Here is a 27,227-nt window from a genome sequence, read left to right as displayed (position 1 = left end):
TTACACAGGGGCACAAAAATTAGGCCTTAGGCCACGTGCAAAGTATTGCATCAAAAATTGTTATTAGACGCCCCTGTTACACAGGGGCACAAAAATTAGGCCTTAGGCCACGTGCAAAGTATTGCATCAAAAATTGTTATTAGACGCCCCTGTTACACAGGGGCACAAAAATTAGGCCTTAGGCCACGTGCAAAGTATTGCATCAAAAATTGTTATTAGACGCCCCTGTTACACAGGGGCACAAAAATTAGGCCTTAGGCCACGTGCAAAGTATTGCATCAAAAATTGTTATTAGACGCCCCTGTTACACAGGGGCACAAAAATTAGGCCTTAGGCCACGTGCAAAGTATTGCATCAAAAATTGTTATTAGACGCCCCTGTTACACAGGGGCACAAAAATTAGGCCTTAGGCCACGTGCAAAGTATTGCATCAAAAATTGTTATTAGACGCCCCTGTTACACAGGGGCACAAAAATTAGGCCTTAGGCCACGTGCAAAGTATTGCATCAAAAATTGTTATTAGACGCCCCTGTTACACAGGGGCACAAAAATTAGGCCTTAGGCCACGTGCAAAGTATTGCATCAAAAATTGTTATTAGACGCCCCTGTTACACAGGGGCACAAAAATTAGGCCTTAGGCCACGTGCAAAGTATTGCATCAAAAATTGTTATTAGGCGCCCCTGTTAAACAGGGGCAGAAAAATTAGGCCTTAGGCACTGGTGGCGGAGCACAGAAAAACAAAATTTCTTACTAGCTAACAGCATGAAAAGTGAGGAGGAGAAGGATATTCCATCAGCAGCACAACAGGACAGTCACTCAGCATCAGCAGTCTCAAAGGGATCTGATATTTCAACACAAAATTCTTATTCAGTAACATCAGCATCAGGTGCTTGGTAGCCGGTGTTGATCCAAGCCTGATTCATTTTGATGAAGGTCAGTCGATCAACAGAGTCGGTGGAGAGGCGTACCCTGTGATCGGTCACAAAGCCTCCAGCAGCACTGAATGTACGTTCTGAAAGAACACTGGATGCAGGGCAAGCCAGTAGCTCAATTGCGTACTGTGCAAGCTCTGGCCAGTGATCCATCCTCAAGACCCAGTAAGCCAGAGGATTTTCCGTGGGGAAGGTGTCCAAGTCGGATCTTGCAGCTAGGTATTCCCGGACCATGTAAACCAGACGCTGGCGATGGTTGCTGGAACCGGTCAGACCTTGGGGCTGCGGACTAAAAAATTGTCTGAACGCATCGGTCAGACGGCCACCTTCTCCACCGCTCCTTCTCTGACTCACCGAAGCCTCAGCAAGACGTTGTCCAGGGCCAGGTTTTGGTAATCCCCCCGGTTCTGGGAACGCATTGCACAGACCCTTCTGCAAGGCCTCCCGCAGTAGTTTCATCTTCTGCTCCCTCTGCGATGGCAACATAAGATCCGTTACCTTACTCTTGTAACGTGGATCAAGGAGAGTTGCCAGCCAGTAATGATCCCTCTCCTTGATAGCACGTACACGAGGATCCTTACGCAGGCTTTGCAGAATCAGGGAGGCCATGCAGCGTAGGTTTGCAGAGGCATTCGGGGCACAGTCCTCTGGGTCACTGAGGACGACAGGATCCTCAGCCACCTCATCCCAGCCACGTAAAAGTCCACGTGTTCCTTGGGACTGTAAATGATCCCTTGAAGACTGCTGCTGTTGATGCTGAGTGCTAGGCTCCACCTCCATGCTGCTGATACAATCCTCCTCCTCCTCCTCTTCCTCATCCTCCTCCTCCTCTTCCTGTGTTCCAGGTGGGCAAGCAGGAACAGTGTCTGGATAAAGGGGGCCTTGAGAGGTAAGGAAGTCCTCCTCTTCCTCCCTCTGTTCTGCCTCAAGGGCCCTGTCCATTATTCCACGTAGGGTGTGCTCCAACATGTGAATAAGCGGGACAGTCTCACTGATGCATGCACTGTCACTGCTCACCATCCTCGTGGCCTCCTCAAATGGTGACAGGACAGTGCATGCATCCCTGATCAAGGCCCACTGGCGTGGTGAAAAAAAACCAAGCTCCCCTGAGCCAGTTCTGCTGCCATATTGGCACAGGTACTCATTGATGGCCCTCTGCTGCGTGTGCAGCCGCTGCAGCATGGCCAACGTAGAGTTCCATCTGGTGGGCATGTCACAGATTAGGCGGTTCTTGGGCAGGTTGTATTCCCTCTGGAGGTCTGTCAGCCGAGCAGTGGCATTATATGACCTCCGGAAATGCACACAGACTTTCCTGGCCTGCCTCAGGACATCCTGTAAGCCAGGGTACCTGCCCAAGAACCGCTGCACCACCAAATTGAGAACATGCGCAAAACAGGGCACATGGGTGAGTTTTCCACGTCGCAGGGCAGAGAGGAGGTTGGTGCCATTATCGCTGACCACCATTCCAGGCTTCAGCTGGCGTGGCGTCAACCACCTCTGAGCCTGCCCCTGCAGAGCTGAAAGAACCTCTTCCCCAGTGTGGCTCCTGTCTCCCAAGCACACCAGCTCTAGGACCGCATGGCATCTCTTGGCCTGCATTCCTGCGTAGCCCGTCGTACACCTACGGAGCACGGCTGGTTCTGAGCCAACATCACCACAGGAAGAGGCCACAGAGGAAGAAGAAGAGGAGGGGGTGGAGGAGAGAGGTGTGTCACAAGCAGTTGTAGTGTTTTGGAGGCGTGGTGGTGGAACAACCTCCAAAACTACTGTGCCTTGACCTGCGTCCTTCCCAGCTGCCAGCAGAGTCACCCAATGGGCCGTAAAAGACAGGTAACGTCCCTGTCCATGCCTGCTGGACCATGAGTCAGCGGTAAGATGCACCTTACCACTGACCGCCCTGTCCAGCGAGGTATGGACATTGCCTTCCACATGCCGGTAGAGAGCCGGAATCGCCTTCCGTGAAAAAAAGTGGCGTTTGGGTACTTGCCACTGAGGTACTGCACATTCCACAAACTCACGGAAGGGGGCAGAATCTACCAACTGAAAAGGTAGCAGTTGAAGTGCTAGCAATTTTGCTAAGCTAGCATTCAACCGCTGGGCATGTGGATGGCTGGGAGCGTACTTCTTTCGGCGCTGCAGCAGCTGGGGCAGGGAAATTTGTCTGGTAATATCAGTAGATTGGCCGGATGTACTACCACTACTACGTTGTGACACACCTATTTCTACACCTTCGGTGCAGGCTGCAGAGAGGACTAGGGGTCTAGTGGGGTTTGAGGTCACAGAAGGGCAAGGGGAGGACCGCTTTGGTCTTTGGTGTGGGTCTTTCTGGTATGCCTGCCAACGAGCTGCATGGCAGGTCGACATATGTCTGGACAAGCATGTGGTGCCCAAGCGGGTGATGTTTTGGCCACGCGAGATACGCTTGAGACATATGTTGCAAACAGCAAAGGTAGCATCTGATGGACAGGTTTCAAAAAAGGCCCACACCAAAGAACTTTTGCTGTACCGTTGAGACACAGCAGCGCCACGTAATGCAGTTGGTGTACTGCCCTTAAGCTGACCCCTGGAGGGCTTCCTGCCTCTTTGAAGATGTGCCTGTGCCTCGTCCTCTTCCTCCTCCTCCTCTCTCCTACCAGGCACCCAGGTAGAGTCAATGACCTCATCATCCCCTCCCTCCTCATCATCACTGGCGACAACCTGGCAGTATGCTCTAGCTGGGGGAACATCACTCCCAGATTGTTGTCCCTCTCGGCCACCCCCTCTCCCTGGGCTCACATCAATGCCTTCCTCTATCAGTGTTCCGTCATCGGAGTCTTCAAAACGCTGTGCATCTTCAGCTAGCATGTACCCAACACTGTGTTGAAACAGTTCGGGGGACTCCTCAGGAGGACACGGTGGGACTAGGGAAGGATTGTGTGATCCCATTGTGCAGAGGGTAGAGGACGCCTTGGCAGCTGCTTTGCCAGACAAACTATAATCAGTCTGTGTGAGAGAGGATGAGGAGGATGAGGACGGCTTGGTCATCCACTCAACTAATTTCTCAGCATGTTGAGGCTCAACACGGCCAGCTCCCGAAAAGAAGGACGAGCGGCCACGGCCACGTGCTGAAGAGGATGCACCACATCCATCACCAGCTTTACCTCTAGATGCAGAGCCTGCTTGCCCTCGTGACTCTCTGCCTCTCTTTGTCCTTCCAGCCATAGTTATGCGTTCAGGTGTTATGTAACAAAATAGTCGCTGTCACACCAACTGCTTTCAGATGGTATTAAACAGCAACCACACAGTAAGAGCGACTTGGCTCAAGTGTAAAGTAACAAAATAGTCGCTGTCACACCGACTGCGTTCAGATGGTATTAAACAGCAATCACACAGTAAGAGCGACTTGGTTCAAGTGTAAAGTAACAAAATAGTCGCTGTCACACCAACTGCTTTCAGATGGTATTAAACAGCAACCACACAGTAAGAGCGACTTGGCTCAAGTGTGAAGTAACAAAATAGTCGCTGTCACACCGACTGCGTTCAGATGGTATTAAACAGCAACCACACAGTAAGAGCGACTTGGCTCAAGTGTAAAGTAACAAAATAGTCGCTGTCACACCAACTGCGTTCAGATGGTATTAAACAGCAACCACACAGTAAGAGCGACTTGGCTCAAGTGTAAAGTAACAAAGTAGTTGCTGTCACACCGACTGCGTTCAGATGGTATTAAACAGCAATCACACAGTAAGAGCGACTTGGTTCAAGTGTAAAGTAACAAAATAGTCGCTGTCACACCAACTGCGTTCAGATGGTATTAAACAGCAACCACACAGTAAGAGCGACTTGGCTCAAGTGTAAAGTAACAAAATAGTCGCTGTCACACCGACTGCGTTCAGATGGTATTAAACAGCAACCACACAGTAAGAGCGATTTGGCTCAAGTGTAAAGTAACAAAATAGTCGCTGTCACACCAACTGCGTTCAGATGGTATTAAACAGCAACCACACAGTAAGAGCGACTTGGCTCAAGTGTAAAGTAACAAAATAGTCGCTGTCACACCGACTGCGTTCAGATGGTATTAAACAGCAATCACACAGTAAGAGCGACTTGGTTCAAGTGTAAAGTAACAAAATAGTCGCTGTCACACCAACTGCTTTCAGATGGTATTAAACAGCAACCACACAGTAAGAGCGACTTGGCTCAAGTGTAAAGTAACAAAATAGCCGCAGTGACACCAACTGCCTTTAGTTGCTATTAAACAGCACGCACGCAGTAATATCGACTGCGGTCAAATGCGATTTAACAGCACGCACGCAGTGACACCAACTGCCTTTAGTTGCTATTAAACAGCACGCACGCAGTAATAGCGACTGCGGTCAAATGCGATTTAACAGCACGCACGCAGTGACACCAACTGCCTTTAGTTGCTATTAAACAGCACGCACGCAGTAATAGCGACTGCGGTCAAATGCGATTTAACAGCACGCACGCAGTGACACCAACTGCCTTTAGTTGCTATTAAACAGAACGCACGCAGTAATAGCGACTGCGGTCAAATGCGATTTAACAGCACGCACGCAGTGACACCAACTGCCTTTAGTTGCTATTAAACAGCACGCACGCAGTAATAGCGACTGCGGTCAAATGCGATTTAACAGCACGCACGCAGTGACACCAACTGCCTTTAGTTGCTATTAAACAGCACGCACGCAGTAATAGCGACTGCGGTCAAATGCGATTTAACAGCACGCACGCAGTGACACCAACTGCCTTTAGTTGCTATTAAACAGAACGCACGCAGTAATAGCGACTGCGGTCAAATGCGATTTAACAGCACGCACGCAGTGACACCAACTGCCTTTAGTTGCTATTAAACAGCACGCACGCAGTAATAGCGACTGCGGTCAAATGCGATTTAACAGCACGCACGCAGTGACACCAACTGCCTTTAGTTGCTATTAAACAGCACGCACGCAGTAATAGCGACTGCGGTCAAATGCGATTTAACAGCACGCACGCAGTGACACCAACTGCCTTTAGTTGCTATTAAACAGAACGCACGCAGTAATAGCGACTGCGGTCAAATGCGATTTAACAGCACGCACGCAGTGACACCAACTGCCTTTAGTTGCTATTAAACAGCACGCACGCAGTAATAGCGACTGCGGTCAAATGCGATTTAACAGCACGCACGCAGTGACACCAACTGCCTTTGGTTGCTATTAAACAGCACGCACGCAGTAATAGCGACTGCGGTCAAATGCGATTTAACAGCACGCACGCAGTGACACCAACTGCCTTTAGTTGCTATTAAACAGAACGCACGCAGTAATAGCGACTGCGGTCAAATGCGATTTAACAGCACGCACGCAGTGACACCAACTGCCTTTAGTTGCTATTAAACAGCACGCACGCAGTAATAGCGACTGCGGTCAAATGCGATTTAACAGCACGCACGCAGTGACACCAACTGCCTTTAGTTGCTATTAAACAGCACGCACGCAGTAATAGCGACTGCGGTCAAATGCGATTTAACAGCACGCACGCAGTGACACCAACTGCCTTTAGTTGCTATTAAACAGCACGCACGCAGTAATAGCGACTGCGTTTCTGTGCAATTCAATAGCCCAGTTGCATTAACAGCGACTGCGCTTCTGTGCAAATAAATTGCACACGTGCAGTAACAGGTAATGCGTCTGTGTGTGCAATTAACTAGCACACGTTAAATAACACAGAATAATTATATTTAAAGTAAATCCCTAATGCAGGCAATACAACACGTTAGAGCGCTGCATGTAGAACAATCTCCTGCCTGATAGATAAACTAGCTGAGCTGTACAGTTTATAAATATATTGACAACGCCTAAGGATGTGAATATATTCTCTACAAACTGTACTTTTAACTATACTGACTACACTTCCTACTCTATCTATCTTTCTATCTATCTATCTATCTATCTGGTTAAGACCCTGTGTCTCTATCTCTCTATCTCTCTCTGTCTGACTGACTGATCTTCTCTAGAACCGCCAACACACTACACTAGGCAGCCGTGCAGGCTGCCTTTTATAGTGGGGGGCGTGTACTAATCCCCCTGAGCCATAATTGGCCAAAGCCACCCTGGCTTTGGCCAATTATGGCTCTTCGTTTTTTGAGCGCTGTGATTGGCCAAGCATGCGGGACATACAGCATGCTTGGCCAATCATCAGCGCTCAACGCCCCAGTGAATTATGGGACGTTTTGCGTCACTCGAATTTGGCGCGAACGACCCGTTTTGTTCGAGTTTCGACGAACGATCGAACGACCGATGTTCGAGTCGAACATACGTTCGAATCGAACGCGGAGCTCATCCCTAGTCATGAGATGGGGCCCAAGTGCATATGCCGCGTCACCTGGAAGGGAAAAGACAGGAGGATGTTAGTCATGCATGTGCCCCTCGTGATGTCTGCATCATGGGGGGGACAGACATGCCTGACACCTATGTCACTCACCAACCAGCCAGCTGTCCCCATACACGTTCTGTTCATATTCTGTTGGGATGGGGCTCTGACGGTATATGTAGCTGTCATGGCTGGATCCTGGGTGTTTGGCACGGACGTGCCATATGAGGTATTTGGCATCGGCTATCACCTGTACGTTTACGGAATGCCAATGCTTCCGATAAATGTGCTCTGTGTCACGGGGGGGCTGTAGTGCCACATGGGTGCAATCAATGGCCCCCACGGTGCGTGGGAATCCATCAATTAGGCAGAAATCACGCATTGCCTTCTGCCGCAGGTCCTCCTGGGTGGGTTTGATGATTTGGTTGGCCATGTGTCTGAGAATTGCGGGGACAACCTGGTGCACACATCTGCTCATGCTGGTTTGTGATATCCCAGCCACGGCTCCACTTGTGCGCTGAAAAGAACCAGTGGCAAGGAAATGCAGTGTTGCCAGGACCTTCTCCAGTGGCTGCACTGCATGTGAGCGGTGTGTCTGGCTGGTGATGTCATCCTGCAGGGCTCTGGTAATTTCCAGGATAGCAGCAGGGCTGAATCTGAAACGGCGATACACCTCCAAATCACCCATGGCAAAGAGGCTAATGCGCGGTGGGTATATCCTCTCCCGTGCCCTCTCACGTGCCCTCCTCCTCCTCCTTCTACGCGCCTCTGCCTCTGCACACACTAGTAGTGCGAAGACCATGCCTGCCCCTGGCATGTTGGCATACGAATGTGTTGTCCTATAAGTGTGGTTGCTCAGCTCGTCCGGGATGGTGCTGCTGTATTTGCTCTAAAGCTGACTTACACACGTCTGGGGCAAAGTTACCCCTGCTTTATGAGGGGTAACTTTAGGCCGGCCATTCGTCTTACGCGCACCGCGCGTAGCCTGCACCAATCGCGTGTAGGTTCGGCAATCAGCGCATCTACATCATTTGCATATTTGAATACTAATTCAATGGAAGCGCAGGATGCCATCAGCGTAAATATTCGCCTACGCTGCGTAAGCTTACAAGAGTTAAGTTGGACGGGAGAAGCCTTGTTTCTGGCGTATCTAGTTCTGTGACTACGGCGCATAGATACGACGGCGCATTTTTACACTTACTCCATATACGCCGGCGTAACTTCTTTGAGAATCTGGCCCAGTGTCTTCATTATTGAATATGTTTCTGAGTTTACTTATAACCATTTCCACTATACATTCCAGTGCAGGCTTGCTGTCATGTTGGTATTTGGCGCCACCTAGTGGACATGTAAGCTCCCTACATTTGCAGCATAATCTAAGAAAGTAAGCAATGTTTGGAAGTGATAATGATTTAAATACAAAGGCAATTGCACGTAAAATAGTTCATTTTAATGTGTTTCATTGACTTGTAGAACCTATCCGTGCACTAATCAGATTTCCGGCATACACATACCTCTCTGGGCGATCAGAATACAGTTAATTGGGCGCACAAGGCCATCATGAACCTTACCTAAAAAAAATGATTTTTATTGGCTGCATTACACCATCGCTTTGAGGTAGGAATCCCCTTTTTATTGGGAACTTGTATCTGGATGGTGGGATGCGTCCTTATCCCTATTATATACAGTATCTCACAAAAGTGAGTTCTTTGGTCGACCATGGCGAGGCCTGTTCTGAATGGAACCTGTCCTGATAAACTGTTGTATGGTCTTGGCCCTGTGCTACAGCTCAGTTTCAGGGTCTTGGCAATATTCTTACAGCCTAAGAGTCGGTTCACACTGCAGCGGCACGACTTGGGGGGCGACTCTGCAAGTCGTCCTGAGGACGACTTCAGAGGCGATTTGCAAAACGACTTCTGTATAGAAGTCAATGCAGGTCGCCCCGAGCCGCACCGAAGTCGTACAGGAACCTTTTTCTAAGTCGGAGCGAAATGCGTCGCTCCTATTACAACGGTTCCATTGCATTCAATTGGATGCGACTCGTCAGGCGGCTGAGCCGCCTGACGTGTCGCCCCAGTGTGAACCGGGTCTAAGCCATCTTTATGTAGAGCAACAATGTTGCTCCCAATTCACACTTGACCTGAGACTTGGAACACTAACGAGTCACCTGACACTGGGAGGGAAAATGGCTTATTAGGCCCAATTAGGACATTTTCACTTAGCAGTGTACTCACTTTTGCAGCCTGCGGTTTAGACATTGGTTGTGTGTTGAGTTATTTTGAGGGGCAGCAAATTGACACTGTTATACAAGCTGTACAGTCACTACCTTACATCATAGCAAAGTGTATTTTCTTCAGTGTTGTTACATGAAAAGGTATAATAAAATATTAACCAAAATGTGAGGGGTGTACTCACTTTTGTGAGATACTGTAGCTGTAAACCTGTTTGATATCTATATATGTATCAAATGATATTTATGTATAGTTTTTTATATATATTTTTTCATCTGTTTAGTAGTTATTATACCATGCTTTTTCCTGAAGAAACCTCATGGCGAAACATGTCAAAATAAAAGCGTGGAAACAGCAATGTAACTCACAAAAAGTACCACTCTCTAGCACTTTTTATTATTAATGGATGCTGATGTGTTGTATTCAGTGTTTTAACTTTTTTATGTGAATCAAAAAAGTACTTTGTTTTAATTGATGTTGTCATATGGATTTGTATAATCGGCACATTCTGTCCCGCATCTCCTTTCCTTTGTTCTTTGTATATTTATAAAGCAGTGAATGTGATATTCATTCATTCATTCACCAAACATTCACTTTTTCATTGTTGAACAATTTAATGTATTTATGAAACATATCTACCAGGAAGATTGACCTGCACATTTACTGAAACAAGCAGACCTTCATTCACATCTCTGCAGAGCATTGTGGTACACAATAACATACGCTATATTGCATAACAATGTGCGTTGCCTTAAGCCAACTTGTTCCTTTTGGATAGGGGACAAATGTACCAAAACACACAAAAAGCTGTATATGTATCTTTTTTTTCCAACTTGTACCACAATGTGCAGATGGTTCCTATCTGTGTGCTGGGGCGCACTAAAAGGCATTGCATTGGGCTGTGTTTTCAATGTGCCCTTCAAAATGAAGGGTACTACATCGCCAATCACACATTACTGTGTGCTGCAGTAACTTTTGTTAAATTTTGATTTTATTGCTTGTTGCCGCAATGCACAGATGTGAAGCCAGTCACATGTACTGTATATGATAAAAAGGGTGGGTGTATATGGCGCTTGCTAAAATTTCTAATTGTGCCAAAAAATCGTGTGCAAATATGCAGAATTGTGCAAAATAATCCAAAGTGCAAATATGCAATTGTGCAAATATATGCTAATAAACAGTAGTGCAAATAATTGCAAATTCATCAAACATGTGTCAAAAAAAAAGTGTAGCGTGCAAAATAATGTCCAATAGACAAGCAATTCCACAATATCAGATACCAAAAATAAATATAGAATAATTAAAAGCAAGTATAATTATAAAAATATAAATATATCAAAAATGTGTTCTTTGTGCAAAAAAATATATAATTTTCATGCAAAAAAGTTCCTTAGTGCAACCGTGGATCTCTGTGCAATATAAATAATCCGAAATCACAGGCAAAGTGCAAGATAGTCCACCATCAATCAAAAGCAATCCTTATATATGCAGGTGTTCCAGTGTGGGTGCCCTCGTTTCCCCCCAGCCTCTCACCTTCACTGGCTTAAAAATAAAGCCTCTTTTATCCTACAGTGGCTTAGCAGCTCCTGTTGGCAGCAGACACTTTTCCCGGGGCATTCACTCTCAATAATAAAACAGGGACAAAGAAGGCTCCATAGTGTAGTAAGTTCAAATATTTTTAATCAATAAAATACATAAATGCACTTACATTTATGACGATCAGACAACAGCATGTAAAAACCAAAACAATGTAAAAAACAAAGGCACTTCCGCTCTCGGCCGTGACCGGAAGTGATGTCACCATAGGCTCTCGTTACTGACGCGTTGCGTGACTGTTCACGTCACTTTATCAAAGGGGATAGGGCCACAGTGTGTAGAGGTGACTTATAAGGAGCTGCGTTGTCATGGTAACAGGTACCGCTATGGCAACGGGTTTACAAAATGCATAGTAGGTAAAATTAAGAACGGAAACTCCATCTGGCGGTTGCTGAGTATAAATACACTGAGGGAAAAATAATTCCTCTTAAATGTATTCACTTGTGGGGCGTGTTAGAGACATCTAGTGGTTAAAGGGGGGGGTCCCTATTATGGTATTGGTCATAATGTCGGGACAGGCTATGCTTTGAGAACCCATTTTTTATATTTTGCGTGTGTTCTCTAAGTCTTTTCCAGAGTTCTCTTTTGGTTCTCCCAATTCTTGCCCTGCTTAGATCCTTATTCCATCAGCCGATTTTGGGGGTTGTCAAATTATTCATATATAGCATGTATTGGTACATTTACAGCTCCTCTGTAAAAACTTAGTATTCCAACGAGATGTGTTTGAGATCTGATTAATTGTACGTTTATTATCTTTGATTTTTAGAACCTTGTCATTTATAGCTCAATTATAATTATTTTATAGATGCAGTTTTTGGAGCATTTATCACTTGTTAGATAGAATGGGACTATTGAGGTACAGAGTTGAGTAGGTGAACTCACACAGAGTAGGTAGAATAAAAGTTTATAAATTTATTAACATACCCCTTTCGGGTATTGGGGTCCCGAGAGCCCTTTCTCTATTCAATATTTCTTAGGACGATGGTACCATATTTAACTTTATCAATTTGTTCTTTACCTAAGAGGTCAATAATTTATAAACACTTTTTAGATAGGTTGTGTCTCCCATTAATTGGGTAATTTTAGTCTAGTGTTGTTTATCTCATTAAGCTGGATCTCATTCTTGTAAACAACCACTAGATGCCTCTAAGGCCCCGTACACACGGTCGGTTTGGTCCGATGAGAATGAACCGAAGTTAATTTTCATCGGACCAAACCGACCGTGTGTATAGGCTATCGGTCTGGTTTCCTTCGGTCCAAAATTTCTAAACATGCTTCAAAACCGAACCGATGGACCGCTGCCCCATCGGACCAAACCGATGGTTAGTACAGAAAAGCATCGGTTCAAAACCCGCGCATGCTCAGAATCAAGTCGACGCATGCTTGGAAGCATTGAACTTCGTTTTATTCAGCACGTCGTGTGTTTTACGTCACTGCGTTCTGACCCGATCGGATTTTGAACTGATGGTGTGTACACACATCAGGCCGTACAGCCACTTCAGAGGTGAACCGATGAAAACGGTCCGTCGGACCATTCTCATTGGTTTTGTCCGACCGTGTGTACGGGGCCTAACACGCCCCACAAGTGAATGCATTTGAGGGGAATTTTTTTTTCTCTCAGTGTAATTATACTCAGTAACTGCCAGATGGAGTTTCCGTTTTTAATTTTACCTACTTAGAAATTGTATAATGATCGTTTTTACAAAAGGTTTTAAATATTGATTTCAACTGACACCAAGGTTTCTAAATGCATTTTGTAAGCCCGTTGCCATAGCGGTACCTGTTACCATGACAACGCAGCTCCTTATAAGTCACCTCTACACACTGCGGCCCTATCCCCTTTGATAAAGTGATATGAACAGTCATGCAAGGCGTCAGGGAGGAAAGCCTGTGGTGACATCACTTCTGGTCGCGGCCGAGAGCGGAAGTGTCTTTGTTTTGTTTTTTACATGCTGTTGTCTGATTGTCATAAATCTAAGTGCATTTATGTATTTGATTAAAAATATTTGAACTTACTACACTATGGAGACCTCTTCTTCCCTGTTTTATTTTTGAGAGTGAATGCCCCAGGAAAAGTATCTGCTGCCACCAGGGGCTGCTTAGCCACTGTAGGAGAACAGAGGCTTTATTTTTAAGCCAGTGAAGGTGAGAGGCTGGGGGAAGCGAGAGCACCCACACTGGAACACCTGCACATATAGGGTTGCTTTTGATTGATGGTGGACTATCTTGCACTTTGCCTGTGATTTCGGATAATTTATATTGCACAGAGATCCACGGTTGCACTAAGGAACTTTTTTGCATGAAAATTATATATTTTTTGCACAAAGAACACATTTTTGATATATTTATATTTTTATATTTTTATAATTATACTTGTTTTTAATTATTCTATATTTATTTTTGGTATCTGATATTGTGGAATTGCTTGCCTATTGGACATTATTTTGCACGTTTGCACGTTACACTTTTTGTTTTTGACACGTTTGATGAATTTGCAATTATTTGCACTGCTGTTTATTAGCATATATTTGCACAATTGCATATTTGCACTTTGGATTATTTTGCACAATTCTGCGTATTTGCACAAGATTTTTTTACACAATTAGAAATTTTAATTATCATTGATATTACCATTATTATATTGTATTTATTGCTTATTTATTAGCAAGCGCCATATACATCCCCCCTTTTTACCATTGTCTATTTTAGTGTGTGAACACTTTTTTTGTTGTGGCAGCTGCTTTATGTTAGATAAGGAATAGTTGTTAACCCTATGGTGTGCGCATTAGTACCTTCCATTTATGCCTTTACATACGTTAAGTCTTTATGAAGCATTTTAACAAGTATCTTTCTGTCAACAAGATCCTGTATAAATACCTGTAAATTGTTATGTCCATGTGCAAGAGGCCTATAGGTTTTGTCTCAGTACTACATCTAATATTTTACAAAAAGGTTCAATCAGCACAACCCATGGCAACCTAACAATAAAAGATTTGCAAGCTCAACACCAAGAGTAATTTCACAAAGCCCCACAAAACAATACAAAAATACAAACAGTGCAGTGCAAATATAACAGTAAAATGCCAATAAATATCAAAATAAACAGTCCAGAGCCCAAGTAGAAAATGACCTTGGAGAGCTATAGATTCCTTGTGTAAGAAAATTAAATACACTGATCCCATGCATGTGTAGCGCCCTGCTCCCAATGAGTGGGATGTTGAAATCATAGTTGCCTGGGCAGTAGTTTGGCCCAGAGAGATTTGTTCAAATTTATGACTCTGTTCCAGTTTAGCTGGTTGCATGATTTTCCTTGCCGGAAGGCAACAGGCTGGATGCATTGAGTACCTCTTTCCCGGAAGCAGCCCAGAGGGTGTGGTTGACCCACTGTGCATTCTGGGAGAAGGTACTTAAGGAGCAGACACTATTTTGTCAGATTCGTCTTCCGATCCCACCCTGAGGGTCCTCCTGGCCTCAGGGATGTGTTAGGAAGTTACCACCTCTGGGCCACGTTGGCCTGAGGCCTCGCGGCTGAGATGTCGGTCCAGGAGTTACTGGGGCCTACTGATCCAGGGATGATCCTGTGTCGCCTTACCTGCTGGAGGGGACCGAGCAATTGAGGACTCAATTATAGGATATATCCGTATCTCAAAATTTATCTCACAGTGCTGCCAGAATGGCTGAAAGATCCTGGCACTGAGAGCTGAGTTCTACCTTCACCTAGTCTGTGGCAGAGACTATCGAACAAGTTCTACAATTCACCTAGTCTGTGGCAGAGACTATCCTTTGATCAAGCTTTGCACCGGCTGCTAAACCAGTGAGAGTGGGCCTATACGGTGGTCGCTGAGTCCAGTGAGGAAATGGCTGTTTCTCTGGACCTAAAAGAATATTGGTGGTTTGCAAGTCACACTTCCTCTACTGGCTTCTCCGTGCTAGCGTTGCATACTCAGTGTTGCTGCCCTTGAACCCTGGTGAGGTCCCAGGTCCCAACCTTCAGCTGCTGCAGTGATTCGGGAGGAAGCTTCCATCCCTGCTTGCCACAGCTACTCAGACTTTGTAGCATGGAGCCGAAGAGCCCAGAATCACCTCCTCAGCTCTGTGCTACAGTAGGGGGAGCTCTCTGGTCCACTGTACTGTGCTGGAAAAAAAGCATGCACATACGGTGGAAGAGGTGAGGGATATGTCAATGTGAATGAAATTGAGGGAGAACTAAACAGAGACTGGCGTTCATTCAGACAGGAGTGTACTGTGAAAGTGTGTGGGGGAAGGGGGGATATGTGCTGAGAGGGAAAGTGTGTGTGTTTATCAGTCGGGAGAGCATTGTACACAGAGGAGAGCTTGGGGGGAATTTGTGCAGAGAGGAAACCTGTGAAAGTATGTGTGTGTGGAGGGGGGAGGTCAGCAGAGAGGAGAGCTGGGCGGGATTTGTGATGAGAGGAGAGCTGGGGGATTTATGATGAGAGGAGAGCTGGGCGGGATTTGTGATAAAAGGAGAGCTGGGGGGATTTGTGATGAGAGGAGAGCTGGGGGGAGGTTTGTGATCAGAGGTGACCTGGGGCGGATTTGTGATCAGAGGTGAGCTGGGGCGGATTTGTGATCAGAGGTGAGATGGGGGGGATTTGTGATGTGAGGAGAGCTGGGGGGGGATTTGTGATGAGAAGAGAGCTGGGGGGGTTTGTGATGAGAGGAGAGCTGAGGGGATTTATGATGAGAGGAGAGCTGGGTGGGATTTGTGATAAGAGGAGAGCTGGGGGGGGATTTGTGATGAGAGGAGAGCTGGGGGGAGGTTTGTGATCAGAGGTGAGCTGGGGGGATTTGTTATGTGAGGAGAGCTGTGGGGGGATTTGTGATGAGAGGAGAGCTAGGGCGGATTTGTGATGAGAGGAGAGCTGGGGGGATCTGCAGGTGGATTTTGGGGATTCTCCTTATGTGATACGCAGTTCTAAGCCTTAACTCATTAAAAAATGTTGTCGCTGCTGTAGTTCTCTCCTCCAAGCAACGTGTGGCTGGGGGTGGGGTTTGGGTGTTGTTGGGGCAGAGTTTGGTCATGCCTCTGTGGTGGAGAGGAAAAAGTAAAAACTGCGCTAATTACAGGTTATACCAATCAGAACATAAAAAAAATTCTCAAAAATGTATTAAGTTAATTTGATTATAGGGAAGGCAGCAGCTTGCGTGCGATACACAGAAGCAAAGATAAAAAGGATTAAAGCTGCGCCACTAAACAAAGCATAAAGTCCACTGAAACCAGAGTTTTAAACTATATTTAAATAGTCCGAATGTGCACCATTCAGTGTGTGCACAAATAGTTTGATCTTGAATTATATACTCCAAAGCTTCACACCACAGTGACTCCACAGATGTTCCACACTTAAGTGAAAACCAACCACTAAGTATCAAAGTCTCTTACCAGAGGGCAAGCTCGATTCAACAATCGGCTATAGCCCAAAGCTGAAGTAGACTCACAGGGTAGAAATTCCTGGATACGGCTCCCTCCGTATTCATACACTCCACCAAATGGACATATGTGGAAAGAAGGCGCACCATAACATAATTCCGTATAACGTATTTATTAAAAAAAATTTAAGTGGTACTTACAAATAGCAGATAAAATTGTAACATGTAAAAACAGATGCCGGCCGGCAACAAAAACGGAGCCCTTCCTCCTCACATTGGCATGGTGACGTCACTGCATGTCTACCCAAACGCGTTTCATCATTAACCAGACGTTTTCAATGGGATAGGGCACAGCAGTGACTCACCATATAAATATACCCAGACCTCGTTGTGAGATGCAGATCAGCGGCAACGAAGACGCCATTTTAATTATGGGCAAAAATTCCAGCACCTTATGGTGAAAAAGCGCAGTACACTCGTGTATAATCGGGCAGGCTTGGCTCCTCTCGCGGTCACGTCCTGTGCGTCCTGTACGTCCAGGACATGACTGCGAGATAAGCTGAGCCTGCCCGACTATACACGAGTACTGCGCTCGGTATATGCCGGCGCAGTAATTCAAACTCGGCGCGGGAAGCGGGTATCGGCGTATATTGCGCACCCATGATTTTGCCCTGAATTTCAGGGAAAAAAAGTGCGCGGTATACGCCAATAAATACGGTATATAGAAACATACATATGCAAATAATTACTTACAAATATAAATATAAAGGAATGTATATATAGATTTAGTATTTGCCAATTACAATTATAGTATATAGACCAATAAATTGGCCATATTGAATAAGCCCTACCTAATTAGTCCATAGGCCGTATACATGCCTATTCATGCATACCACAAAGGGTTTACATATTCAAGCATTGTTTATAAATGCATTAACGTCCGTCTCTATGTTTAACCCATAAGGGGCATAGGTCTTTAGTCGATATTTCCATCCTAGAAATTTCCCTTATCAAAAAACTCCCCCTCCAATTGGGTTTGAATTTATCAATCCCCAAAAAGAGGGTATTGGACGGATCTCTGTTATGTTTCAAAAGATAGTGTTTAGAAACAGAATGATTTTTGAAACCCACTAGGATATTGGTAATGTGTTCATTAAGGGCGGACTTGCAAAGGTCGTTTAGTCCGTCCCACATACTGCAGGCCACAAGGGCACTGCAGTAAGTACACAACTCCAGTGGTGGAACAGGTGATACAGGGTTTTATAGTGTACTCCCGCCTTGTAGCAGTAGAGGTAAAGGTAGTAATACGTCTCTGGGAGCAAAAATTCAAAGAGCAAACTCTACACCGCCTACATTTATAACAACCTGAAACCCCTACTACTGACTGGAGGATTCAGAACATTACCTGCTACCTGGTTCCTCAAGGATTGTACACCCCTAAAGATAACCCTCGGTTTTCCTGGTAAGATGTCTTTCAAAACATTGTCATTCATGGCTATAAGCCAATGCTTATTGATAAGCTGTGTAATACTTTTATGTTGTACTGAATATGATGTTATGAATAGTACCCCCACTGGGAACTGGCTCCCCTCACAAGGGACTTTCTCCACCAAAAGGTTGTCCCTATTGGTGGCCAGGACCCCATTCATGGACTCCTGTAGGGACTCAATCAGATAACCCTTCTCCAAAAAAACGGCCTGTTAGTACCTCTGCCTGAGTCAGGAACTCCTTAGTATCAGAGCAGTTCTTCCGGAGCCTGAGATACTGGCTCTTTGGGACCGCCCTAAGCCAGGGTTTATGATGGTAACTGTCAGTTGGTATGAAGGAGTTTCTATCTGTTCCCTTAAAGAAAGTAAAGGTCACAAACCGATCATCTTTGATTGTAATTCCTAAATCTAAGTAGTGGATCTCTGACTGACTGGCTTCATATTTAAGATGTATTCCTCTCTGGTTGTTATTCAGAGATGCCATAAATTCAACCAAATCCCGATGGTCACCGGCGGATGAGGAGGATGTCATCGATATACCTGGCCCAAAGGGTCACCTGAGGTATATCTCTTGAATGGATGACATCCTCCTCCCACCTGGCCATTAAAAGATTTGCCAGGCTGGGGGCATATTTAGCATATTTAGCCCCCATGGCAACTCCCGTATCCTTCCTATAAAAGCTGTCATCAAACCAGAAATAATTTGAGGCTGCCGCAAATCTCAGGAGAGACATTATAAAATCAACTTGTTTACACTGAAGCCCGGAAACACGTTCCATATATCCCTGCACCACCTCAAAACCTAACTCGTGAGGAATGATGGTATACAGCAGGGGTGCCCGACCTTTTGAAGCATGAGGGCCACTTAAGCGACTTGGTAACTGGTCATGGGCGGATGACAGGTCATGGGCAGATGACAGGTCCGTGTCCGCTCTGCACAGCCCACTAAATTATTTTTGTGGATTGTGGATTGGAGGTAGGACACAAGTCGGTTTACATCTGCCACTCCTTAGAGGTGAATGGAGACTCCAATTGGGTAGGACTGACCGTGTGAAAGGGGCCCAAGGCTGCTTTCACAACGATGCACTGCGGTTTACCTTTTGACTTTGCAATAGACGTCTATTATATTCTGCAGGTTTGGTGCACTTTCAGGAAGCTCACCATACTCGCAGGTAATAACAGAAGTCTCTTGCTTAGTGCAGGTAACATGCAGGTGCGCTGCTCTGCATCTGAGGACCAGTTTGAAAGCAGCCCAGTAACCAATGCAGAACAGATATGCCCATATATATACACTGTGATTTTAGTAATAAACTGACCTTTTAATAACAGTATTCTATTCAATCAGAGAGCAGGAGGTCACTGGCCACATCAGAGAGCTCCGCGGGCCACATATGGCCCCCGGGCCACTGGTTGGGCACCCCTGGTATACAGGGACGTAACATCCACTGTTACCATCCACATGACTACTGTAGGGGAACATCCAGTCAGTAAATTAATGATATGTCTAGAGTCTTTGACATAGGAAGGGATCTGGAGTGGAGAGTTGGACAGAGAGGGTGAGTTCCTGCACATATTCTCTGAGAAAAAAAGCCCTGACTGTGTATATATTATATATATCTATAGCAATCGATATATCTATAGCTATAGCTATATATATATATATATATATATATATATATATATATATATATATATATATATATATATATATATTGTGACAGGAAGTCAGGTAAATCTGTGGGTGTTGTCACAGACGGGACATACATTTCTGCCTTGTTTAGACAATACACCAATTGTTATTAGGCGTCGGCTGCAAATGTAGCCAGGAAAGGCTAAAGGCCGTTGGAAAACTTCAGCTGTTCAGAATGAGGCAATTAAGGCCTCTATAAGTAGTTCAGAGGATTACCACTAATTTGCTGCATGCTGAGGCTTTCTGAGTGAAAGAGAGCAGTAGCTGAAGGTCTTCTGAGGAGGTGAGGAGGAAATTGATTTTTCTCTGTGATAAAAATCAAAAGACTATTGTTTTTCTGCTGTATGACCAGCAGTGTCTACCCAGCAGTAGGTTGTGCTAGACTCCATAGATAGGTTCCTGTGTGGAAGGTAGACGCCCCAAGTGGCCATGGTTTATTTTATGTTTGATTTTGTTTATGCTGTTTGGATGCTTGCACTTGTTTCCAGCAAGATGGAAGAATAAACCAAAATCTTTGTTTTCAACCGTCTTCGACTGCCTGTCTGTATAAATTCAGTGTGTAGTGAACCCATCCAGGGGGTCACACACCCCGCTACCGAGCTAACCCCTTACAATATATATATATATGTGAATTTTATACTTCTTTAACATATTTAAACAGGCAAATATTAGATATTTGTTTAACAATTTCCCGTCTACCCTTTGCATATAAACAGGAACATTGCAGCACTAGAAATGTGATTTAAAAAAAAAACACTAAAAAACATGATAATGCATACTGTATGTTTTAGAAAACAACAATAAAATAGATATTACCTTGGTAACATAGTGGCATTTTTGGTTTATCACATTGTTCGTTGTTCCACATTCCACTATCCTTAGGTCTATTTATATACAGTTCTACACATAATTCAATTTTCCTCTTGGTTGGCTCCTCTGGTGCCCAGTTTTTTACATCTTCTGGTACAGGTTTCTGGCTTTCTACCCAAATCCAAGTGTGATTAACTTTTTTAATTCCAATCCAGTAATAGGGTCTACCTCCAGGCATTGTTTCATTTAGATGTTTATTTTCAATTTTGTTTCGAATGAAAACCATGTTAGTATAATTAATTTCACACCATTCACGAGCTTTTTCCCATGTCATTAGCGAATTGCCATAATGGTAAGTCCATGCTGACACTTCTATGTAAGTCAGATAAAAAAGACAAAACAACATTACATATTAAATTATTTAAAATGTCCACGCATAATTATAATTGCATATATTGAACTTTAAAATGTGATTGGTATTGTAATAGATGGTAAAGGAAAATGTAATGTGTACGCTATATATAGCAGTGTCCAAAAAATTATATATGGGATATACTGCATTGTGCAATAAGCAAACACAAAAATTAGCTGCCAACACAACTGAGACAAAGCAAAAACTGGTGAATATGAAAAAGTGTAGCGCTTATTTTTGTGAAAAAGTCCATTAACAACACATATTAAATGTTGTAAACATACATAGTATATGAAATCTTAATTTCAGTGACACCAAGTGACTGAGTGTGATCCGTGAAAAAAAAATCAGAACGAGGCAGTCCTCTATTGCAGTGTTTCTCAACTCCAGTCCTCAGGGCGCACCAACAGGTCATGTTTTCAGGATTTCCCTCAGATGAAACTGTTGTGGTAATTACTAAGGCAGTGAAACTGATAAAATCACCTTTGCAAAATAATGGAAAGCCTGAAAACAAGACCTGTTGGTGCGCCTTGAGGACTGGAGTTGAGAAACACTGCTCTATTATGACCACACACAAATAACAGTCCAAAAGTGTAGAAAAAACTGCAAGGTTGAAATGAAGAGTCCCACATGGATGTGACCCTCTCTGTGAAAGGATAGAGACACCACCACCGATGTAAGGGGGGGGCTTACCAGATGGTGTTGACTTGGTGCGGTTTGTACCACCCAAGTCAAAACAGGCTTATATAATCAGTCAGCAAGATGTATACAGCTGGTCCTGAATCCACATATCAGTCGGCACCGCAAATTCCAGTAAACACCAGGAAGTGCAAATACATGTAGTCTTGTTGGAGCCAGGTATACAGTAACTACATAACATGCGTAATGGGAAAAAAACTCACATAGTGTGATACCATACAAGGTAGTATTTATTAAAAAGATTAAAAAATGAACACTCGCATTTGGAAGAACATCATAGGCATATCACAAAGTGCAAGAGCGATGTGTGTGAATGGGTCCACCCGACGCATTTCAACTAAACAGTCATCATTGCTATTTATAGATGGAATGACCCTAGCTGGAGTGACCCCGGAAATTATATCACTTCCTGTTGGTGGACAGGAAGTGGCAGCCGCTATTTAAAACGTCCCATTTGAGCTCAAGAAATCTTCCCATAATATAGGATAATACTGCCAATGAATATTTATTAGATTGTGTTAGATACATAAATAAGCAGTATAGACATGGCCAGAACTTCAATATCAGCCATATAGAACAGGAAGCGCTATCCAAGCCTCTTTATGAAAACAAGGCTGGATGACATCACTTCCGCTCTACACAGGAACATTGGAAAACCTCACCAAGTCAACACCATCTGGTAAGCCTCCCCCTTACATCGGTGGTGGTGTCTCTATCCTTTCACAGAGAGGGTCACATCCATGTGGGACTCTTCATTTCAACCTTGCAGTTTTTTTCTACACTTTTGGACTGTTATTTGTGTGTGGTCACAATAGAGGACTGCTTCGTTGTTTTTTTTTCACAGATCACACTCAGTCACTTGGTGTCACTGAAATTAAGATTTCATATATATGTATGTTTACAACATTTGATATGTGTTGTTAACTGACTTTTTCACAAAAATAAGCGCTACACTTTTTCATATTCATATACTGGGCATTCCTTCCTCAGTGCACTCGCTCCCACCCTCCTTTCCCTGCCACTGCCCTTTCAGACTGACAGGCGTGTGGCCAAGAAGTTTTTGGCATGTGGGTCAGTCCCTCCCTTTTTTTTATTCTCTTTATTGATTTTAAATAAAGGTTTACAGTACAGCAAAATGAACATTAAGGTCTGCTTAAACCACAGGTAAGCATTCCCAAAATAAAGGGAATTAAAAAGAGAAAAATACATAAAAAGACAACAGTGCAAAATACCAGACTATGCCTATGCCATTTGCAGCTGCAACCTAGGACAATACATTCTTAATAGGAGCATAAAAACATCTCCACACACAAAAGGCATCATACTGATCCATGAGATAAGTAACCCACATCCTAGTCGGGCTTGGATGTTATAATATTTAAATTGCGAGAAGACCCAACAACCTGCCGACCAGGGCCCATAAAGTTACAAACATCAACCCACAAAGAAAAAGGAAACAGTACTGATTTACACTAAAACTAATTTGTGACAGCGAGGGGGGAAGCCACCCACCTTCCCAAACCTTATCAAAGTTAAGCAGTACCCCTCTGTTCAAGTATGTGGCCTTATAAGCCCTTTTCATATGCTACAGATGGGGGAAGTAGGTTTCTTCCCAGCAGGGCTGGTGTCGAGGATTTTTGACACCCTAGGCGAAACCTAATTTTGCCGCCCCCCCCATTGGCTCCACCCCTGACTCCACCCCCTTTTCTCTGCCCATGTACATCCCACCTTTTTAATGACCGCTACCATTTTCTATTTTGCATGCAACACTTTGCTAGACCAGCAAATGCCATCTTGCCCGCGGCAATCAAATACAGCCTCGCCCGCGCCTAAATACAACCTTGCCCACGCCCATCAAATACAACCTCACCTGTGCCCAAATTCCATATCACATGTGCCCATCAAATACAGCCTTACCCGCGCCCATCAAATACAGCCTCACCTGCGTCCATCAAATACAGCCTCACCCGCGCCCATCAAATACAGCCATACCTGTGCCCAAATTTCATCTCACCCATGCCCATCAAATGCCATCTCAACCGTGCCCATCAGATACAGCCTCACCTGCGCCCCTCACATACAGCCTCACCCGCGCCCATCAAATTCAAACTCACCCGCGTCCATTAAATACAGCCTCACCCGCGCCCATCAAATACAGCCTCACCCAAGCCCATTAAATACAGCCTCACCCACGCTCCAATCAAATACAGCCTCACCCGCACCCATTAAATACAGCCTCACCCGCACCCATCAAATACAGCCTCACCCGCGCCCATCAAATACAGCCTCATCCGTGTCCATCAAATACAGCCTCACCCGCGCCCATCAAATACAGCCTCACCTGCGTCCATCAAATACAGCCTTCCAATGCCCATCAATGCCATTTCACCAGTGACAATCAATCCAGGGGGGGGGGGGCTTTTGGAAGATGTTTTAATACACACATACACACATACATTTTAAAAAATGTAATTGTCATCAATCGTTTTACTCAGCACACCAATGTGAATGTTGACCCTGTGATTGCTGCCTATTCCTCGCTCGCATTAACTCTGCTACTGTTTACCTGCTTGCTGCCTCTGTGTCGGTGGCACGGTACCTCTTCCTGGCACCACCTGTCCCCCCAAGCCCGGGGAGCCGCCGCCTGGCGCAACACTTAATCCCATGATGCATCGCATCTAGACTGACACGGGCAGGAGAAGGGGGGTGGGCGCTGTGCGCTGCTGGACACTGGAGAGCGGCCTCAATCCTGGACTGTGGACACATGTCGCACACAGTGTCAGACATAGCGGAGAAGGGGGGACTGCTGCCTGCCTGATTCTGAAAACATCTCAGAGGCAGGAGCGGAGAGCATACAAGGGGGATGCTGGACACACAGTGACACTACCAGGACATGACAGTGAATCACTGTCAGTGATACACATCAGAGCGGAGCGTGCCCTGGGGGGGGGGGTTGTAGCCGGGACCCATGCCATGTGACACTAATGTCAGTGCAGCAGGAACTCGTGCTGGGGGGAGGGGGGCTGTTGGCGCTGCTTGACAATGTCAGGGCGCTGCTGGTGGATTGTGTGCAAGTTCTGTGGGGGAAAATAACCAGCGGCTGGGTGCCCTAGGCGACAGTGCGCCCTAGGCGGTCACCTAGTCTGCCTAGTGGTAGCACCGGCCCTGCTTCCCAGATGTAGCGGCCTGCTCCTGTTGAACAGACTCTGCTCTAAATTTAGAGGGGGGTCTGAGTTGTTAATTGACTCAAGCAAATGTAATTATGGGCAATTTAGCCTCTGTTCCAGCCATGGCTGTGCTGGGAGTAACCACCATTGTTCACCCGGGGGTGCTATTACCATCCCAGGCCAAGGGTGGCAGCAGCAGAGTCAGAGTGTATTGGGTGTCCCCCTCTGCTGGGGAGGGGTACTTAAGGGACAGACGCCATTGGACCGGGTCGTCGGTCTGTCGTCCCACGTGCCTCATGGTCCGCCTGGCCGGGGATGCGTGATCCTGAATCCTGGCTCCGGGACCACGTTGGTCCGGGGTTGTGGTTTAGCTTAGTAGGCCCATTAGTCAGACTGGGTCTGCACTTTCAAGGTAATCCTGTGCTGTCTGTCCTGGAGGAAAGAAGCCACTTGATGAAGGAAGCCAGGGGAGGACCTATCCTGGAGAGGACCATGCAAGAAGCTGGTATCTTGGGAGAAGGCCTGGAGACTTCATCGAAGGATGCACCATATACTGAGAGGCTTGATGGTGATCGCCTGTCAGATCTGAGTTCTACAGAAGTTAATCTGGAGAGATTAGGGTGCTAAATCCTGTGTCAGGGGATTCTGGACCAAAAGTGTCTCCTCATAAAGGAAGGTCTGTGGCAGAGACTGTACTTTATTCCGTGCGCCATTCTGGCTGCTAGGCCAGTGAGAGGGACCTATACGGGTGAGCAATACCCACTCTGGCTAGAGTGGCGACGATAACTGTTTGCTGGAAGCAGTAGTGTTTCCTAATTGAGATTATGCACCTGAACCTACCTACCTATTTACCCTTGCACCCCTCCAACAATTTCTTCTTTTTTTTTTATTAAGTTCTGCAAATAAATCCTAGAAAAAGAAGTGTAAAGTGTCGACATTGAACTTTTTCAACTCTCTTCTATCACCCTGGACAGCGAGACAATGCCTGATAGAGGGATTTAACAGGAGGCCGGTCTCATCTTTCCAACACAGCTGGATGAGAGGACATTCCCAGAAGATATGAATAAAATTCACCCCCATCTGCAGAACAACGCAAGCATGGAGAGATAGCTGAGTCAAAGATCTTATCTCTCTTTGCCGGGGTCATATAGGTACGGTGCAAAAATTTGTAGAGAATTAATTGGTCATGGGCTGAGATTAGTCTGGTAAAAGGTGCGTCCCAGACATCCTCCCAATCTTACGTGTCTAGATCTGGGACCACTAACACCCACCTAGACTTACACACACTCATGATTTAACCATCTTGTTAAATCTCTCTATCAGGCATTGTCTCCTTAGCTTGGTATTTGATCTTACATAGTTACATAGTTAGTCAGGTTGAAAAAAGACACAAGTCCATTCAGTTCAACCATAAAAAAATAAAAATGAAATTAAATAATACTATACAATCCCATATACCCAATTCTACACCCACAGTTGATCCAGAGGAAATCGAAAAACCCCAGCAGAGCATGATCCAATTTTCTACAGCAGGGGAAAAAATTCCTTCCTGATCCCCCGAGAGGCAATCGGATTTTCCCTGGATCAACTTTACCTATAAATGTTAGTACCCAGTTATATTATGTACATTTAGGAAAGAATCCAGGCCTTTCTTAAAGCAATCTACTGAGCTGTCCAGAGCCCCCTCTGCAGGGAGTCTATTCCACATTTTCACAGCTCTTACTGTGAAGAAACTTTTCCGTATTTGGAGATGAAATCTCTATTCTTTTAGACGTAAAAAGTGCCCCCTTGTCCTTAGTGTTGGCCATACAGTGAATAACTCAACACCAAGTTCACTATATGGACCCCTTATATATTTGTACATGTTGATCATATCCCCCCTAAATCTCCTCTTCTCAAGAGTAAATAAATTCAGTTTGTCTAATCTCTCCTCATAGCTGAGCTCCTCCATGCCTCTTATCAGTTTGGTTGCCCCTCTCTGCACGTTCTCCAGTTCCCCAATATTCTTTTGAAGAACTGGTGCCCAAAACTGAACTGCATATTCCAGATGAGGTCTTACTAATGATTTGAACAGGGGCAAAATTATATCTCTCTCTCTGGAGTCCAAACCTCTCCTAATACAAGAAGGGCCTTTGCTTGCTTTGGAAACTGCAGATTGGCATTGCATGCCATTATTAGGCTTATGATCTACCAAAACCCCCAGATACTTCTCCACTATGGATCTCTCCAATTGTACTCCCCCTAGTATGTATGATGCATGCATATTATTAGCCCCCAAGTGCATAACTTTACATGGGCTCCCCATACCAGACTCCCCATGTTGAGGGCATGTGGCCTGGTATGGTTCAGGAGGGGGGCGCTCTCTCACCCCCCTCTTTTCCTGTGACCTACCAGGTTGCGTGCTTGGATAAGGGTCTGGTATGGATTTTTGGGGGGAACCCCACACATTTTTTT

General features: G+C 45.2%; 1 protein-coding gene across 4 annotated transcripts in view; it reads right to left on the bottom strand.

Moving 5' to 3' along the window:
* LOC120945518 (E-selectin-like) overlaps window positions 1-27,227 on the bottom strand; it is a 223,704-nt gene that overhangs the window by 132,770 nt on the left and 63,707 nt on the right. For all 4 annotated transcript variants that reach the window (XM_040359718.1, XM_040359719.1, XM_040359716.1 and 1 more), the window contains one exon: window positions 20,502-20,867. In XM_040359718.1, coding sequence (XP_040215652.1) covers window positions 20,502-20,867 — 366 coding nt within the window. The remainder of the gene's footprint in view (window positions 1-20,501; window positions 20,868-27,227) is intronic.

The sequence above is a fragment of the Rana temporaria genome, chromosome 7 (genome assembly GCF_905171775.1).
Source record: "Rana temporaria chromosome 7, aRanTem1.1, whole genome shotgun sequence".
NCBI lineage: Eukaryota > Metazoa > Chordata > Amphibia > Anura > Ranidae > Rana > Rana temporaria.
This window is presented reverse-complemented; position numbering and strand designations above follow the sequence as displayed.